Raw genomic sequence first — 19,121 nt, 5'->3', positions numbered from 1 at the left:
TGCAGCAAGAAGAGCTTTTTATCCATTCTGTGTGTATTTGGTAATCTGTGATCTGATCTAAGTTGGAGAAAATTCCTAAATACAAGAATTAGTTAATCAGCTCTAAAAGGTGATTATTTCTAATATAGATTTGATGTCACCTGGACTTTTGCTGAGCACAAATAAAATGCTGAAAGCTCAGCAGTGCCAGTGGGCATTTAAGGCTTCAATAGTGGAACTTTGATGAAAATAGAACTAGTCCCCACCTGATTAAGTAAATAGAGACTTGTTTACTTTTCTTATTCAGAGGTAGGTACAGCAGTTCAAACTAAAGAGCCATAAATACTTCTTTTGGCTTGTGTCTGGCTACTTTCTGTTTTTGAATCATACCATCTTATTCTGAAATTCAGGAATTCATGAGTAGAGGGAAAGTAAGATTTGTATCAGTAGTACTTGATATTAGGCCCAGTATTAAACTAGGCCCGGTATTAAACTAGCACTTAAACTAGTATTTAAGTAAGTGAACTCTATAATGAATTTAGTATATGACCCTGAGGTGTTCACCTTTAAAGATCCTGTCAGACTTGAAAATATTTTTAAAACAAAAAACATCTCCCCCCCATTATAAAAGATGGAGCATAGATTTGGTCATAGAAGATACCACAAAATAGCTAATTTTGAAAACATTTTAAACTTGTAACTCGCTTTCTAGCTTTTTGTAAAAAATTTAATTACATGCAAACATTCTGGTTTGTCATAAAATTCAGAACACATCTTGGCTTTTTTTCTAGAAATTAATGTTTTGGTTATATTAAAAGCTATTTGTATATATTCTGTTGTATTAGGTTATTCTTGGACACTATAATTGGCTCTCCTATGAAGATGTCTTTGTTAGAGCCTTTCATTTTGGGAGTGGCTTACAGATCTTGGGCCAGAAGCCAAAGACCAACATTGCCATCTTCTGTGAAACCAGGGCTGAGTGGATGATTGCTGCACAGGCATGCTTCATGTATAATTTTCAGCGTATGTATTTCTTGTCTTCTGGAAGAAAGGATTTAACATAATCATGGGAGGGATGGTAATAACTTTTATAAATCTCATTCTCAAGAGATTAAATTTTTGATGTTAATTTTCATCTTGGCATCTAGTCAGTGCAGAACTGTTAAGATTTAGAATTATTGGTCTACTTAGGAAAGGAACCAATTGTAGGACAAATTTTGCAGTCAGTGTAGTAAGGGAGCCTTGAGCCTGTTAATAGGCAACTTTCTGGGTCTGAGGAACTAGACCTACACCTAATAGGTCTGCTATTATCTTTGAGGAATTCTCTTCTCAAGTTAGTGTCATTTTGTTAGGACACTTCTATCAGTAGCGATAGTTGACCTTTGAAAACCTCTAATACCCGAGCCTAGGTGCTAGGTTAAATGATAGAAGAATTTTATTTTGTAATTATTTGAGTGGTAATCATGATGCCTCAGTCCATGAGGTAGTCCTGAAAGATTTGTTCAGAGATCTTGGTGCCAAAATGTGATGTTAAGTTTCTATATTATCTTATCCTTCAGATGAAACAGGTAAGATAATTTTACCAGATTTCTTGCTGTAAATGTCTCCACTGCTTTTTTTTTAAAGTGATGTTTCTTTGTTCCCACAGGTTTGGGTTTACAGTATTGAGAAGCTTTAAAATAATTATATAAAAAAGTCATTTTAAGTCTTTTTTGAGTTAGGCAGGAAGCATATAAAAACCCATAATAATTATTAAATTCCAACATTCCATGAATGTTTTTCTTTAGATTTTTGTATTTTTCTGCTCCTTGTTCATGTTATTTTCTTGACATATAATACCTTAAAACTGACATTCAGTATGTTATCTTACTGGTATATGTCCTTTTTCATATTTTAGTGCTAGGTAGTTAACAATTAAGACTTTGACATTTTTAAAGTCAGGTATAATTCCTTCCATTGTGGCTCCCAGAGTAACATCTGTAGGTGAAACAAAATAACATTTAAAAATGTTTGTTTTAGAATTTTGGAAATCTTGAGGTAAATGAGGGAAGGATGGGTAGCATTATGTTAGCTAGGATATTAATATTTAGAAGAATAGCACAGTTAGATCACAAACTAGGATCCAACAATTTAGGGTTCAGTGTGCTCCATTTTGATTCATGTCCACTTTCAGAGGTTTTACTTACATTTAATACTTCCATGAACTGTTGAAAATATTTGACTTGCCCTTCTTTTCCCTGTAGTTGTTACGTTGTATGCCACTCTAGGAGGTCCAGCTATTGTTCATGGATTAAATGAAACAGAGGTGACCAGCATCATAACTAGCAAAGAACTCTTGCAAACAAAGTTAAAGGTGAGACTGTCTGTACTTCACAAATTTCAGTGTCATGGGTTCTGTTATTGCTGCTTAGTTCCCTTAGTATCTTCAAAGTCCTTAATATCTTTGTGAACTTTTTGTAATATCATATTTTATTCCTTTCCTTTAGAAAAGAAAATGGATTTCATAAAATTTATGTGTAAGTAGTGCAGAGAGTTACAAATTAATTGTTATATGCCCATGTCTAAGATGAAGGGATTATAACTTCTTTACTGTGCTCATCTATTTTCTAGTCTGTTTTTCATGTATGTGCAATGCTGAAGGATTATTTTTAAGCTAGGAGCTCATTTATTTCATTTCTGAAGCCTTGAGTCATGAGTATTCAGAATTTTTTTTTAAGGGAAAAAGACCAAAACAATAGGAAAAAGGAGTTTCTTTGCTCTCTAGATAACTCCCTGTGAAAACAATAACATTGGTCTTCTGTTTTATATATGACTTTGTAAGTGAATTCCCTCCACTCTCCCTTATCTTTATTAGCCACTTGAAAACACGAGGGACTTCTGGCTACTCTGTAGTTCAGACCGCCTGTTTACATGCCCATTTTGTAAGGAAATACCATTGTTGGTAAGGATTTTGCCAAAAAAAGAGTACACAAAGTAAATCTAATGTTATAAAATAGTAATTTAAATTTTAGACCAGTATTTCTCCATCTGAAAAAAGTGGTTTTCTTATCAGTGCCCCACCTTATCCTTGCTCCTTTTGAGGTGAGAAATTACTTCAATAATTTGCTGAATACAGTAAACCACTTTTCTTGTGTCCTGGACTTTGCTAAGCTGTTTTATGATGAATTATGAAGTACATAGGAATGCTTGTGTTTTTCTAGGATATAGTTTCTTTAGTGCCACGGCTGCGGCACATTGTCACTGTCGATGGTAAGCCACCAACCTGGTCCGAATTCCCCAAGGGTGTCATTGTGCACACCATGGCCGCAGTGCAGGCCCTGGGAGCCAAGGCAAGCACGGGTATGTCACAGCTTCCTGATTGCTTATGTACATTCTTCAGTTACTGTGTTCTCTAGAACTGTTCCCTGTGTTTTACCTAAAGTTAGATCAAGTGACAAATCAATTTACTGGGCCATTGCTTTGGGAAGTAAGGTCATTCAGGTAAACTTTCATCTGGCCTTTAAGGGTTTATGAAAAAATACAAACATTACTTAATATTCTAGAAATGATATTTATTTGAAAATAATTTAAAATATCTTTTACATTATACAGTTCTCTTGGTTCCTTCTTCTGATAGTTTTGGATAGTTTGAAGTTAGTTTTGTAAATAATGGTAGTAAACTTGTCCTATATGAATTATCTCTGAACACTGATAGATAGCTACCATGGCTGAATCTAGATCCCTCCTTTTACCCCCTGTTCCAACTGTACCTTTTCCAGAGGGGACATCTGTTTATCTCCAGCTAGCACTCCTAGGCGTGGGGACTGTGGGAGTTCCATTCTTGAGTAAGTGTCAGGAAATGTTGGAGAGTATACAGGTGTTGAGGGATATCACAGAAGCTGGGAGGATGCTGAGAGTATTTCCTTTATAGCTGAAAACTAGTAATTAATTAGATGTGAGCGTTCATGCAGCTCAGGGGTGGGAATGGGACTCTGCTGAGGTTAACTGGGCATGCTCGTGGGACATGCAAGTGTGGCTGTCTAGTGGTAGAGTGGCATATATACAAGTCTAGTACTCTGGAGTTAAGTTTGGAGTTGAGTTAGTAGCTAGAAGTAGTTAGGTTTTAACTACAGCCATGAGGGTAGGTGAGGTCACACATAAAGAATGGTGCTTTCAGAGGCCACCCAAGATTGGTCAGAGGGAGAAAGAAACCATACAGTGTGTGGTTCATGGAAGCCAAGTGAAAGAGCTTCTTGGTGAGGCAGAACTATCTTCACTGAGGAGTCAGATGACACAGGGATTGCAAAAGGACCATCAGACTTAGTATGACCTTAGAGCAGGTTCTAAGAAGTGGTGGTGGGGGGCAATTGTGCCATGCGATGAAGGAGTGAATGGCAGATTAGGAAGTAAGGGTTTGAATGATAATGGTTGTCATGAAATATATATCTGGGCAGGCAGGAGAGAAGGTTCTCTTGGGAACATGTTTAAAATTCACCCCCATCCCCAATTTAAGAAGTCCACATATAGGGTAGTTCTGAAATTGATTCAGGCTGATTAACAGTGCCATCCATGACCCACTTGTCTTTGACTTTCCCCTGCATTGCCTCTTTAGACGTTAGCTGCTATCCAGAGGCTTGTGCAAGTGGTGAATTGTCTTTTAACCTGGATTCCAAGTGTTGCAAAGTTAACTTTGCCACTGTGAGGCTGGCACATTGATTAGCAAACGTCTAGGTATCCTAGTCCAGTCACTCTTTTTTTCAGTTAATTGCTGGAATAGCCTTTTTTGCTCCCTATCTCCTTTCTTCCCATTCTTAAGTTAGGTAGCCATACAGCAGTCAAAGTGATATTTGTCGGGATGACAAGCTCCTGTTCAAAACATTCTTTCCATCCTAGAGTCCTTAGCATGGCCTTTAAGACTCTGCATGGTGTGGTCTTGGCTGCTACCTCACCTACATTTCCTGTACTTTTTCTTCTTTGCTTGCTCCATCCCCACTACACCTTTATATATTATATATGCCAAGCACATTGCGACCTCAAGGCCTTTACACATGCTTATTTTCTGCCTGAAACAATCTTCCAGTTACAGGATTTTCATGGCTCCCTTCCTCTATTCAGGTCAACTCCACAGAAAGGCCTTTCATTACTTTTCCATCTAAACACCTTCTATCATCTTCTCATCTTGTCTTGCTTTATTTTTTCTCATAGCTCTTATTACAATATATATTTATATACTTGGGTATCTCAGTAGTATTATGACCCTTATGTGCAGGGAGTTGATCTGTTTTGTTGACCTCTATGAATACAGTTAATAATTGATAACAAATAAATGATTAATGAAAAAAATGGGTGCTGTGACTTTCTGAGAAGTGTGTGTTTTTTTCTCCAATACAGAAAACAAACCTCATAGCAAACCTTTGCCACTAGATATTGCAGTGATCATGTATACAAGTGGATCCACAGGAATTCCAAAGGGGGTCATGATCTCCCACAGTAACCTTATTGCTGGTATAACTGGGATGGCGGAAAGGATTCCAGGACTGGGGTATGTCATAGTATATAAGTATGGGGTAGCCCAGTGTTTTTATTGGTTGTTATATTAGCATTTGTGCCATTTTGTAGTATAAGATTGAATTAGTTCATCAAGAGTCTGTTTACAGTAGGCATTTCCTTCCCCAAAAAAAGACATTAAACTAAAATATAATTCGTCATTAGGTTTAAAATATAGTTTTAATGATAATATAATTTTTTTTTTTGTTTTAGAAGTGCAAATTTTAACTGACTTAAATCCCTTAATTTATTTTAGTCGGTGTTGCCACTGTAAGTCATTTTTATACCTAAGTATGTGATATTCAGGTGAACAAATATCTTAATATGTCCAATAAATATTTATTGAGCTCCTATATTCAGTCTCTGATTTTTCTTTTCAAGACAAATTCCAGTATTAGCCGGGGAAGGCTGGGTGTACTGGAGTGTGGAGAGGCTGACAGGAAACCGGTGGGAGTGTGAGGGATGGTGCAGGACGCCTCCCGGAGATGGATCAGCGTGCTGATGGCTGATCTGGAGCCGTCCTTGGATGTGTTTGATACCCTTATGCCCAGAAATACCCTCCCTCCTCTCCTCTGCACTCTAGGTTGTCGTGGAGTTGAATTTGGGGATGGAGAGAGTTTCCTTTTCATATGTGTTTCTTTCATAGAACAAGAAACAGTTTTGTTCTGGGTCTGCCAAAGTTGCCCTTCATATTTTGGGGCTAGAGTTAGTTCTTGAAATAAATACATTTGCATACACAAACATGTTCTTACGTATGTTATGATTTATCATTTATAACTTAATGTAACTCTCAGAATAGGAATGTCTTCTGTAAAATTCCTGGTGCACAGTTGTGGATTCTGTTTGAATTCTTGTCTTTGCTAGCCCACCAGCTTTAAAGTCCATTTCATCCTTGGATGGTTTCTTCTGTCCTTCAGAAAAACCCTTATTTCTTCTGTTTCAGCAATCACATGAGTGTTGTCAAGTGGGACTGGGAACGGCCACTTCCTCAGAGTGGCTTCCTCCCTTCTCAGGGTCAGGTTGAGCTGTCCTTCACACACACACACACACACACACACACACACACACACACACTCACACTCACACTCACACTCACACACTCACACAGTCCCCCTTGTCCCCCATCTCCCCAGCCCAAGTCGATGCCCCGAGGGCCCTCCACGGGCCTTCTCAAGCTTTCTCCATTGCAGTCCCTCTCAGGAGAGATTGCACCTGACCTGACAGTTCTTATCGCTCTTTTCTCTAGAGAGGAAGATGTGTACATTGGATATTTGCCTCTAGCCCATGTTTTAGAATTAAGTGCTGAGCTTGTCTGTCTTTCTCACGGATGCCGCATTGGCTACTCTTCACCACAGACTTTATCAGACCAGGTAAATTAAATATCTATGAGTTGAGATGCTAAAAATATTATCAGTATTTTCAACACATTTTTTTCTGTCAGCATGCTAATATAAGGATGACAGTTAATCATTTTAAAATAAGCATTTGCCTTTTAAGTGCTTTTTAGATTATGAGTAAGTTAAAGTGATGAATTTATAATAATGCTTTTTGGTATAAGAATGCCACTGAATTTTAAAAATAAGGATCACTTTTCTCTCTCTAGTCTTCAAAAATTAAAAAAGGAAGCAAAGGAGACACATCGATGTTGAAGCCAACACTGATGGCAGCTGTTCCGGTAAGAATTTGACAGTTAATATTGAGAACTAAAGTAGTATTGTGTGCTGCAGAACAGAACATAGATGCTGGTGGAAGAGAGATTGTTGGTAAGGTAGTTCATGTAGGATTTATTCCTTATTGATTGTCTATATTTTCTTTAAGTTCTACAGGATTTATTCAGTCTTATTTAGTTTTCTTTTGTTATTTACTGAACACTCAACGTAGTTTTAGCTTCCATGTGATTATCAGCCCCTTGCCCTTAGTAGCTTCTTGTTTAAATCATTTTCGTGTTATCCGTTATTAGTAGGAACCTGAAAGCCCAGCAGGAGATAGAAGGGAAGGTTCTGTATTACCAACTTCTCCTCTCTAAGCAGGTTCCTGTAATTAGCTCCTGAGTCCTCAGGGAAAGGCGGGCATGGACACCAAAAAGAGTGACACAGAAGTGGGTGCAACTTTGAATTCCCTGAGAGGTGCTTAGCATCCTAATATAATAATAGGTAGGGGGAGGTAGAATCCATAGAAATGGGACAGCAATGATTTTTCTGTCTCCTTAAAGTAAGTTCTGTATGGCTTTCTGATTTTATTTGGAAGTGTTGGGAAGTATTACCAGATACCTGAGTGCTCACATCCAAGCGAAGTTACAGTTATTCCAAAGTCAAATATAAATGACCAATAGGTTTGGAGTTTCTGTAGGTATATAGTTCCCTTAGTAGTTCTTGCTTAAAGTTTTTAGTTCATATAAAAATTAAATATCACTTACAGTTGTAGAGAAAAAACTATGTCAAGTGTACTTCAGAGTAATAGGCCTAGCAAGTGAAATGTAGTGCACATAAGGAAAATTTCCTGGGTACAGCAATTGAAAGACAGTTAACCCAAACCATGCCACAGTCTTTTTGTCAGCAAAGAATATGGTATTCTATATCTTTATAAGATAAAGTTATGAGAATCTTAAAAACCATTTTATATGATTGTTCATTTATTTAGTGAGTTTAGGTTTTATTTAAAAAAAAACAAGATAAGCAAAATAATAAAAAGAATCAACAATGGTGTATTACTGCCCTAAGGCCTTCCTTTCCTCCCTTCCTCCCTCCTCTCTTTCCTTCTTCCCTCTATTTCTGCTATTAAAATTATTTATACAGAAGGCTCATTTTTAAAGTAATTGTGGCTCTTCTTTAAAAATTTGTTGCTGATAGAATTTGTCCTAAAATACCTCAGTGTTGATAGAAATATTAATCTGATGTTAAGATTTTAGTATGTAAGGTAACTGATAGTCTTATTGATGCTATTAACTCATTTCTGTACATCTAGGAAATCATGGATCGGATCTACAAAAATGTCATGAATAAAGTAAATGAAATGAGTAGTTTTCAACGCAATCTGTTTATTTTGGCCTATAATTACAAAATGGAACAGATTTCAAAAGGGCATAGTACTCCACTCTGTGACAGGTAAGTAAAGGCTCTTGATCATTTAATCATTTTTGTTCACATTACTAGCCCAGTTACTTGAGATAGTTATAAGAGGTAAATTTATTTTAAAAACTCAAAGGGACCTTTACCAAAGTCATCTGGTGTGAATATGAGCAATTAGAAAAGATTGCAATGTTATTTCAAAAATTTTTCACTTACAGTTTTACTGTAATAGTGTGTATATTTTCTGTGGACACTTGTGATTTTAATTTTTTTTGAGAAATAGTTTTTCTTTGCTTTTTAAATTTATTTCAATATTAACATAAAATGGCAACCAAATATATATTTTGTGTTGAAAGTGTTATAAATGATGTTATTCATCATTTTATGTTTTTTTCAGTAGTGCTAGAGTAAGTTTAGATTTAAATATAAAATAGCTCAGAAATTAGAAAACAAAATTAGAAATTAGAAAATTGTGACATACAAAACAATTCACAGGAATATTAATATAGTTTTATATTTTAAATTTAATTTAAAATTTAATGTTAAGGTACAAATATGTATATGAAATAAGGTAAAGCAAAAAACTAACTTGCCTTTAATACTTAATTTTAATAAAGATGTAATAGAATTATTTGGTGTTAATGTGTATTGTATAATGATATAAAACTGATTTCTCTGGCCATAAGCAAGGGTTTTCCATTACTATCCAAAATTAAACCTGACAATTTTAAATTAAAATATTGCTTTAAAAGTTCTTAAGAGAAAATCCTATATTCTTCACTTAGTTGAACTTCTAAAAATTAACATTTAAGTAATGGGTCAAGAGACTTGGATTGGCCATATAGCTTGGATAAGTCATTAATCTCAAAATCCCATAGTCTAATGATTTGGAAAATACCATTCAACTTTAAAATCTTGCTATTCTTTGATTACATTTTTTTAGCTATATTTTCCGGAAAGTTCGAAGCTTGCTGGGTGGAAATATTCGGCTACTGTTGTGTGGAGGTGCTCCACTTTCTGCAGCCACACAGCGATTCATGAATATCTGTTTTTGCTGTCCTGTTGGTCAGGGATATGGACTCACTGAATCTGCTGGGGCTGGAACCATTACAGAAGGTCAGTCTTGTCCACAGAGCAGGGTCCTCCAGGGGCTGGGGTGCATCTCCAGGCATTGTTATGGGCTGTTGTCAGCAGGTATATAGGAGAGGAGTGGTTAAGGTATTTGTGTAGCAGAATGATGGTAAATTCAGTAATTGTGATTATTGATATAGTTTCTTAGAATGTATAGACACATGTAATAGTCAATAATTCACCTACAAGAGTTTTTTATATTAAACTGTGATGTATAAAAAACTACTTAGCATTCTGGGAAAGGAATTTTAGCATAAGCATTAGCTGTATTTTATGCATTTATTGTATCAGTTACTAAATCTCTTTTATGTAGAAAAATGTAGGTGTGTTGTCTAATTGTTTAGGTAAGTGTATTAAGGCTAAAATTCAGAAATGTTTATGGGGATTTTTTGTAAGTGATTGAGAAACTAGATTCAGGGCTAGAGAATATAATTTCCAGTTTATCATGGTGACATGGGTGAGGAGGTGATCCACTACCACGTGGTTACAGGTGAATCCCAGAGTGCTTCATGTGTTCCTTTTATGGAAGAAAGTTACTTTGCTTTCCAGTACTAGAAAAAGCTGTTTCTACTTTGTAATTTTACCCTATTTAACTTGAGTGCTTCTGTGTACCATTCTCATGCCAGCTTTATCTTGCATTTTTTCTATATTTTCAGTTATAATTTCTACATTCTGTATATTCTTGGAAGCCACTTCTAAGTCTTGTTTTGCAGGAAATGAGCAGTTTTAAATACATGTATATGTGGTTCCTTTCTTTGAGGATCCTTAATATCTTCTGTTTTTAAGATTCACATTGACTGTGTGATTAATCAGTTACAGTTTCTGATGTAAGTAAAACAGTCCATAAAGTATTAAGTATCAGCCTTTATTTCTGATATTTGAATGATCTTTGAAGAGGAAACATAGTGCAGCAATAATTCATTATAGTGGTGGTTTTTTCCCCCAGATCCTCAAACGTTAACAGTCTTAATCTCCAGCCTGGTCTCCAGAGTCTTAATTGTATGTTTAAATAGGGTGTGAAATACAAGCTTATGTGAGGAAGGCTTCAGAGCTCTCATTTTGAAATAGTGATACATGGGAGAGGATTGGAGGGGTTTATGTACTGCAAAGCTGTCTGCTTGAATAAGGAAGTGGAATAAGTGTAAGCCATTGTGCTCTATCATCCTTCACGGTAAGGGCACAAACTCATGAACCAGGTGTAGCCACCTAGGCAAGTAAGTGAAGTAGGAGCCCTGAGATAAAATGTGATGGGTCAGGAATCTGGAGCAACAGGAGCAGGCATTCCCCATCTGTTGGGAACTAGACTTGTTGCTGTGCTGGAAATTGGGGCCTTGTTTCTGGAGATTCCACACTTAAGTCTTGATTTTTAAATGTCAGTAACCAATTCAGGGTAAAAAATAACACACACAAAAAGACAAAAAAATACCTCAGTGTGGGCCACGCAACTTGTGGTTCACCAGTTTGTGACTTGCTGCCTTTCAGGATTCTCTGGGGATATATCTAAGCTTTGGGATAAATCATAATTTTTGGTAATTTAGAGAAGTAAAGCAATTTATTAACTATTATAATCAAATACTTTTTTCATTTGTATCTTAGTGTGGGACTACAACACTGGCAGGGTGGGAGCACCATTAGTTTGCTGTGAAATCAAATTAAAGAACTGGGAGGAAGGTAATGATGGATTTTAACCAATAGAGCATTATTTTGTATAATGTTAAACTTAATTTAAAATTAGAATTGTGCTTCATTTCCTTCCTTATTTTAGAATATGAAATCCACCCACGAGTGCTCATTTTTGTCCTTTATAATAGAAATATTTTATCTAGAACTATATGAATGCATTTATTTTGTTGTTGCAAAGATGATTCTAAAGAATCATTTTTATTTGGCTTGTTATTTTATTATGTAAATGCAAATAAAAACTATGTCAGAAGCTTGAGGAATGTGCTAAGTGAAATGAGTAATGCCAATAAATTAGGAATGATCATAACTTTATTTTGTAGAAGCAAATCATAAGATTTGTTCTGTGAAACTGAAGAATTTTACATGTTACTTTTTGTTTTCTTTCTTTTCCCTGAGTGCTTCAGTCCAGAATTATCAGAAGGAAAATTTTAATATTAATTCCATAAAAATAAGTTGCTTATGCCATTTAGATACTAATCACTTTTTAAAAATACCATTTGATCTGTTAACATGGGTGAGTTAGCTATGATTTGTTTGGATGTAGGCTTGGTTATCATTCTTCAGCTATCTCTTAGTAGAATTAGTGAAAATGTTCAATCAATTTAAATTTGGATTTATTTTGAAGTTTTCTGTAAGACATAAATCTTCTAATGTGATATTATACAGAGATCTACTAAGTACATGCTTCAATCATTTTATCACTTTATTAGTGTGGTATTTAAGAATCTCTACAGAATCCTTAAAGGAGTTTACCTGTGTAGTATATGTAATTATTTTTATACACTAGATGTTGAATTTTTTTAGTGTAATTGCTTCTCTTGAACTAGTAGTTTAAAAGCATAAGTGCTTGTGGTTATAATCAACTGAACTTTTGCACCTAGTTTATATAGGTGAATTTTGCTCAGTTATGGTATCTGCCGTACATTCTTTGGGAAACTAATTGGATTAAAAATCAGATGCCCTTATTTAGAAACTAAGTTTCAAATTTTTACATGATGCATATAGGGATAAAAATATTGAATTAACTCTAACTCAATTCTGGGTTTATTAGGTGGATACTTTAATACTGATAAACCACACCCCAGGGGTGAAATTCTTATTGGTGGCCAAAATGTGACAATGGGATACTACAAAAATGAAGCAAAAACAAAAGCTGATTTCTTTGAAGATCAGAATGGACAGAGGTGGCTCTGTACTGGAGATATCGGAGAATTTGACCCTGATGGTTGTTTAAAGATTATTGGTAAGCCATCTCTTTTTTTTTTTTTTGAAAATGCATGTTTGTGAAATAGCTTTACTAAAGAGGTAACTATGTGTTTAGAGAAGTTATTTAATAATATAAGAATGTATCTTTAAAAGCTTACCATATTACGAAGCCTCAAAATAGATAGCAGTGGTATTTTTAATTACTGTTATGTAGCCCTTGAAGAGTCAGATTCTTAATGTAAGTAATGTTCATTGTTGTGAATTCTTTGATGTCTAGAAGTTACTAGACAGGGCTTTGTCCTAATCCTGTCCTTGCCTTACCTATGAGAACTAAGGAAGGCCTGGCAGCTTGAGTCCTCCGACCTCTGGGGTGAAAAGTAACTTCCCTGCCTTCTTCTCCTTTAGGTTTTTTTCTCATTTTATAGTGTTTCTCTCCTACACACCCTAACTAGAAACCCAAGGGGAGATGAGAGAGTCGTTAGTCACCTCCCCCTATCTAACCCATGAAATACACCTCAAGATCGTTCTCTCTCTCTCTCTCTGTGTCCCTCTTACGTGATTATAGGCCTGGCCTGCACCTTTGTCACCCTATATACTGTGAGAAATTTCTCTCTGCTGTCAGGCTTGCCTCTCTTAAATGCTCCCTCACTGTCAACATGTGATTACTAAATGCTGATCTCACTGGTCCACTTTCCTGCTGAAAACCACTCAGTGGCTCCTAGAGGCTCACTTGAGGGTGCCTCATTTCCGTGGCTCCAGTTCACCGCTCCTCCATTGTCTCCGGTTGTTTCCTCCTCTGCTGTGCTGCAGCCCCAGCTGACATGTCTCTGTGCCTTGCTAGTGATGTTCCCCTTGGCTACTGCTCAGTTTTCCTTCAAGACTTAGCTCAGGCCGCACTGGCAGGAATTCTTTCCAGATCATAAGTTGGAGATTAACACCTAGTACTACCATGTTGTTGTTTTTTTTTTTTTTTGCATCATGTTTTTGCATCATGCTGTTCTCCAGGTAGAGTGAGAGCTTTCAGATGGCATTGTGTATGTTCTGACTTACCTCCCTGGTGTCAGTGTATACGAGGAACCTGCCAGCAGAACATACGTAAAGGAGGTCCCTTAATCAGAAGCTGATTTTTTTTAGAGTACTGCATGAGTTTATTAGCTATCTAGTATGCAATAAAGAAGTGAATAAATTTTTATTTTACAGTTAAATGAAAAAATCTGCTTGGTTCTTAAGCTTACAAAGCCTTGCTTTGAAAATGAGCCATTCTGAACTTGAGAACACTATGAATAAACAGTGTTAGAAGATTGCTCGTCTATACAGCCCACAGTTAAATATTAAATAATATGTGGTGGAGATTGTAAGTTGTCCACCAGCACTGTATCTTCCTTTTGTCTTCCCCATCCGAAGTTTTGAAGAAGTAATAGCTACTCTACTTCTACATTACCTGATCTCCCTTAGTTGGATGTGTCTAGGCAAGTAAGTTCTTTTTTTTTATTGAAGTGTCATTGATATACAAGCTTAAATTGGTTTGGGTGTACCACAGCGGTTCAGCAGTTACTCATATTAAATTCTCACCCCCCCTAGTGTGGTTACTATCCGTCAACATAGAAAGATGTTACAGAAACATTGGTTATATTCTCCATGCTGTACTACTTACTATCCCTGTGGCCAGCTTATATTATGATTGAGAATTTTTGAGCCCCAGTATCTCCCTCACCCACCCCACACACCCACCCCAACCTCTCCATCATGTTGACCACCAGCTACTTCTCAGTGTCTGAGTCTACTGCTGTTTTGTTCATTTCATTTTGTTTTTATATTCAACAAATAAGTGAAATCATATGGTTTTTGTTTTTCTCACACTGGCTTATTTCACTGAGCACGATACCCTCTAGGTTCATCCATGTTGTCACAAATGGCAGGGTTCTTTTTTATGGCTGAATAATATTCCATTGTGTATACGTAACACATCTTCTTTATCCATTTATCTGTGGATGGACACTTTGGTTGTTTCCATATTTTGGCTGTTGTAAATAATGCAGCTATAAACATAGGGGTGCATATATCTTTTTGAATCGGATTTTGTTTTCTTTGGGTAAATTCCTAGGAGTGGAATCACTGGGTTGTATGGGATTTCTAGTTTTGATTTTCCAAGGAACCTCCATACTGCTTTCCACAGTGGCTGAACCAATTTTCATTCCCACAAACTGTGGGAGGGCTCCCATTTCTCTACCTCCTCTCCAGCATTTGTTATTTGTCTTTTGAATAGTGGCCATTCTGACTGGTGTGAAGTGGTATCTCACTGTGGTTTTGATTTGCATTTCCCTGATGATTAGGGATGTGTGGAGCATCTTTTCATGTGCCTATTGGCCATCTGTATTTCTTCTTTGGAAAAATGTTCAGGTCCTCCACCCATTTTTAAATTGGGTTATTTTTTTTGGTGTTGAAGTGTGTGAGTTCTTTATATATTTTGGGTGTTAACCCCTTATTGGATAAATTGTTGGCAGATATATTCTCCCATACTGTAGGATGCCTTTTTGTTCTGATGGTGTCCTTTGCTGTACAGAAGCTTTTCAGTTTGATGTAGTCCCATGAGTTCATTTTTGCTTTTGTTTCCCTTGCCTGAGGAGATGTGTCCAGGAAAAGTTGCTCATGCTTATGTTCGAGAGATTTTCGCTTGTTTTCTTAAGAGTTTTATGGTTTCATGTGTTACATTTAGGTGTTTAATACATTTAGAGTTTACTTTTGTGTATGGGGTTAGACTTCAATCCAGTTTCATTCTCTTGTGTGTAGATGTCCAATTTTCCCAACACAGTTGTTGAAGAGACTTTTCCCTATTGTATAATCATAGCTCCTTTATCATATATTAATTGACAAAAACACATGGGTTTCTATTCCATTGATCTGTGGGTCTGTTGTGCCAGTATCATACTTGAAGTCAGGGGACGTAATACCCCTAGCTTTGTTGCTATTTGGAGTCTTTTGTGATTCCATATGAATTTTAGGATTATTTGCTTTAGTTCATTGAGAAATGCCATTGGTATATTAATAGGGCTTACACTGAATGCAGGATGCCCATTTTGACAATATTATTTCTGAACCTAAATTTTTATATTTAATAGTAAAAATTTAGGGCCTAATTTTATAATGTACTTTTAATTTTAACATAACTATTATAATGAACTTAAATGATAGATTACTTAGGGACTGGCCAGTATATGTATTAAAGGTATTAATATTTTCCTCCAGCATGACCCCCTCCTGGCTTTTGTTTTGCACAGATCGTAAAAAAGACCTTGTAAAACTACAGGCAGGAGAGTATGTTTCTCTTGGGAAAGTAGAAGCGGCTTTGAAGAATCTCTCACTAATAGATAACATTTGTGCATATGCAAACAGGTAAGAAAGTAGAATTCATGTTATTTGTACTTAAAACATTTGGTGTGCCATTGGTGTCTCCTTCCACGTGGGTCTTCTTTATAAAATTACACCAAGAACTCTTCCTCCCCGCCTGTTGTCTCTGGGAACGGCCTCTTCTCATACAGCCAGTAGCTGATTCTTTCCTGGTGATGCTTCCTGTCCTCGTCTGTCTGTGTCCCTCCTCTCCACTTGACACCCCTCACTGCAGGTCCTATGTGTAGGGAGACGAAGACAGAAAATCCTCCTCCTGCTGCCTTGGTACCCCTAGCTACCTGTTCCTCTGCACAGGAAAGCTTCCCAGAACCTGGCCAGAGGAAGGGGGAGCAGAGAAGGAAGTTGGGGCTCGGGGCAGCAAGAAGGACTCTGCTTATTCTTACTCTCTTGCTCTTAAGTTGAGTTTGCTTGGGACCCTAGCCAGGATGAGGGCTTCTCCCTTAAGGTGTGTTGAGCTGTGGTGTGACACAAAGCATCTGTAGCCCATGATGATATGGAAGTAGCTGAGAAGGAGAGTTCAAAGTTAAAATTCCCAGGAATACGTTCTGGAAAATTGTGTTGGAATTTCAGATTGTCCCTCTGACTACATTTTTCTGAAACAGTACTGAATGTGGTAATTATTCTCTAGTGTTAATGACCAGATAGATTGTGGCCAGCTTAGAAACCTTATTGCAGCAGGCTGACATAATCATAATTACAAATAAATGAAACCTGGTATCAGAAGAACCAGGTTTAAAAACAGATTGAACCATAGCCTAAGTTAAAGACTTACTATACTGTTTTATAAGTGGATCTGCAGTATTTTCCCCGGAGATGCTAAAGTTCTGTATTTTACTTGTGTGATGTTAGCTGGAATGTCTTTCTCTTCTGGATGCTGCCGCTGTGTCCCAGGCCTCCGCCTTCAGCGAGCGTGAAGTTCTGCCAACAGAAGTCTCATGATAAAGGAAAAAAACAGAACACATTACTTTGGCTGTCAGATTTATTTAGATAGAGTTCCTAATTTATCTTTGCATTTATTTTGTTAAACCTGTTGATGTTACTGATATTTTAAAGATGAATATTCTGGCACTTAACCATTTTCTTTTTAAAAATGTGTACATGTACTATTCATAATAGTTATGCATAGTTGAAATTTATCATGAAATGTCAGATTAAGTTTATTTAGCAATGACCTCTGCTGATCATTGGAATGTATTATGAATCAGAGAGTAAAAGTATCTGTTGCATGAAATAAGTATGCCATTGCTAAGTGAGCCTCGTGAATTTTCTTTAAAACAGTAGATTACTAAAATGTCAGTGTAATCAGTAGCTACAGCTAAGATGGTATGCCATTTAGTTCCTTAGCTAAATTGTCCTTTATATATTCCAGTTACCATTCTTATGTCATTGGATTTGTTGTGCCAAATCAAAAAGAGCTAACAGAACTAGCTCAAAAGAAAGGACTCAAAGGGACTTGGGAGGAGCTGTGTAACAGTTGTGAAATGGAAAATGAGGTACTTAAAGTGCTTTCTGAAGCTGCTATTTCAGGTGAGTCGAATGTAAAATGATTCTAAGAACTGAGAGAGAAAGAGAGTACTTAAACTTACTTTTTAGCCTGTTGTATTACAGGGCTTAGGATTTCCTGCACAGAAACCAATCATATTTTCCTATCATTAGATTTTTGAAACAGGTTTTTTGCTATTATAATTGTCATACATATCTTTTTTTTTTTTTTAACTAGTATTCTGAGGGATAGATTGCTTAGAAGTGAGATTCATGGCTGTTGGTATATTTTGATGGGTACTCAAAGAATGGGGAACTTACACTTTTTGCTAAGGATTTTAACTGCTTATTTTTCATGCCTTTGTATTTATATTTTTCTTCTCCACCACCTCAGCAAGTCTGGAAAAGTTTGAAATTCCAGTTAAAATTCGTTTGAGCCCTGAACCATGGACCCCTGAAACTGGTCTGGTGACAGATGCCTTCAAGCTGAAACGCAAAGAGCTTAAAACACATTACCAGGCGGACATTGAGCGAATGTATGGAAGAAAATGATTACTCTCTTTCAGCATCAGTTTGCTGCAGGGAGCTCAGATCAAATAGGAAAATACTTGAAATGCATGTCTCAAACCGTGAGGCAAACTCTATTCCTCCTATTAAACCTAAACTGTTATTTCTCATGACATCACCATTTTTAACTGACAGGATTAGTAAAATATTAAGACAGCAAACTTGTGTCTGTCTCTTCTTTCTTCCCCTCCTCCAACTTTTCACCTGGGACTGCACTTGTCAGCATGAAGAGTTTTCTGAATCACATTGGGGAACAGTGATTTTAAAACCTCAAGTTTTTAAACATGATTTGTATGTTCTGTATAATGTTCAGTTTGTAACTTTTTAAAGTTTGGCTGTATAGAGGGATGAATAGGAAATAAGAGAATTGGTTATTTGGGGGGCTTTTTTACTTACAGTATTTAAAAATGCAAGGGTAGAGATGTGAAATTATGTAAATTTCAAATGCTTATGACTCAAATCATTGTTGAACAAAAAGATTTGTTGCTGTGTAATTATTGTCCTGTATGCATCTGAGAGAAATAAATATACGCATACTTATGTTTTAAGAAATTGAGACCTTGTGAATACATGTCTGACAGCGTCGTCTTTATATACTTATTTTTTATTAGGGAAAAGTGAAGTTTGATTGGTGCTGCATGAAACAAAATAGCAGAAGAGGTTATGGCTTACTAGTAAAGAAGACGACACAGCAAGTATAGCACCAGGGATAATTAGTTTCTAATACCATCAAAATATTCCATCTTCAGTTAGCTATTGTTGAAACTAGGAAAATAATTCAGACTTTTAGAATTGGAAGCAATTTAAAAAGAGTAAAATTTAAAAAAGGCTGCAATGTTACTGTTTATTTCATTGACTGGATGTATATTGAGTAGTCTGTGGCACCTTAATCATGGAAAATTATCCTGTCTTCTTACTCTACTTTTAGTCTAGGTATTTAATGTGTATCTCATTTCAAAATTAGGATCCTTTCTTTTTTTGATTGCGCTGGGGGTGTGTGTGTGTGTCAGTGTTTGTTGGTAGCTTACTGAAAAAGCACCCTACCATTGCTTTCTGCCATACCCTTTCTAC

At 36.4% G+C, this 19,121-nt stretch overlaps 1 protein-coding gene across 3 annotated transcripts in view; it reads left to right on the top strand.

Moving 5' to 3' along the window:
• The window catches only part of ACSL3 (acyl-CoA synthetase long chain family member 3), a 63,615-nt gene extending 45,009 nt beyond the window's left edge, over positions 1–18,606 (top strand). For all 3 annotated transcript variants that reach the window (XM_037016312.2, XM_037016313.2, XM_037016314.2), the window contains 13 exons: positions 825–1,002; positions 2,223–2,332; positions 3,180–3,318; positions 5,350–5,500; positions 6,752–6,875; positions 7,109–7,180; positions 8,470–8,609; positions 9,517–9,689; positions 11,301–11,375; positions 12,439–12,630; positions 15,872–15,986; positions 17,371–17,528; positions 17,878–18,606. In XM_037016312.2, the coding sequence (XP_036872207.1) occupies positions 825–1,002; positions 2,223–2,332; positions 3,180–3,318; positions 5,350–5,500; positions 6,752–6,875; positions 7,109–7,180; positions 8,470–8,609; positions 9,517–9,689; positions 11,301–11,375; positions 12,439–12,630; positions 15,872–15,986; positions 17,371–17,528; positions 17,878–18,035 (1,785 nt within the window). In that variant the 3' untranslated portion in view covers positions 18,036–18,606. The remainder of the gene's footprint in view (positions 1–824; positions 1,003–2,222; positions 2,333–3,179; positions 3,319–5,349; positions 5,501–6,751; positions 6,876–7,108; positions 7,181–8,469; positions 8,610–9,516; positions 9,690–11,300; positions 11,376–12,438; positions 12,631–15,871; positions 15,987–17,370; positions 17,529–17,877) is intronic.
• The last annotated feature ends 515 nt before the right edge of the window (positions 18,607–19,121 follow it).

Source organism: Manis javanica, chromosome 12 (assembly GCF_040802235.1).
Source record: "Manis javanica isolate MJ-LG chromosome 12, MJ_LKY, whole genome shotgun sequence".
NCBI classification, from domain to species: Eukaryota; Metazoa; Chordata; class Mammalia; order Pholidota; family Manidae; genus Manis; species Manis javanica.
Note: the sequence above shows the minus strand (reverse complement) of the source record. Positions and strands in the feature narration are given on the sequence as shown.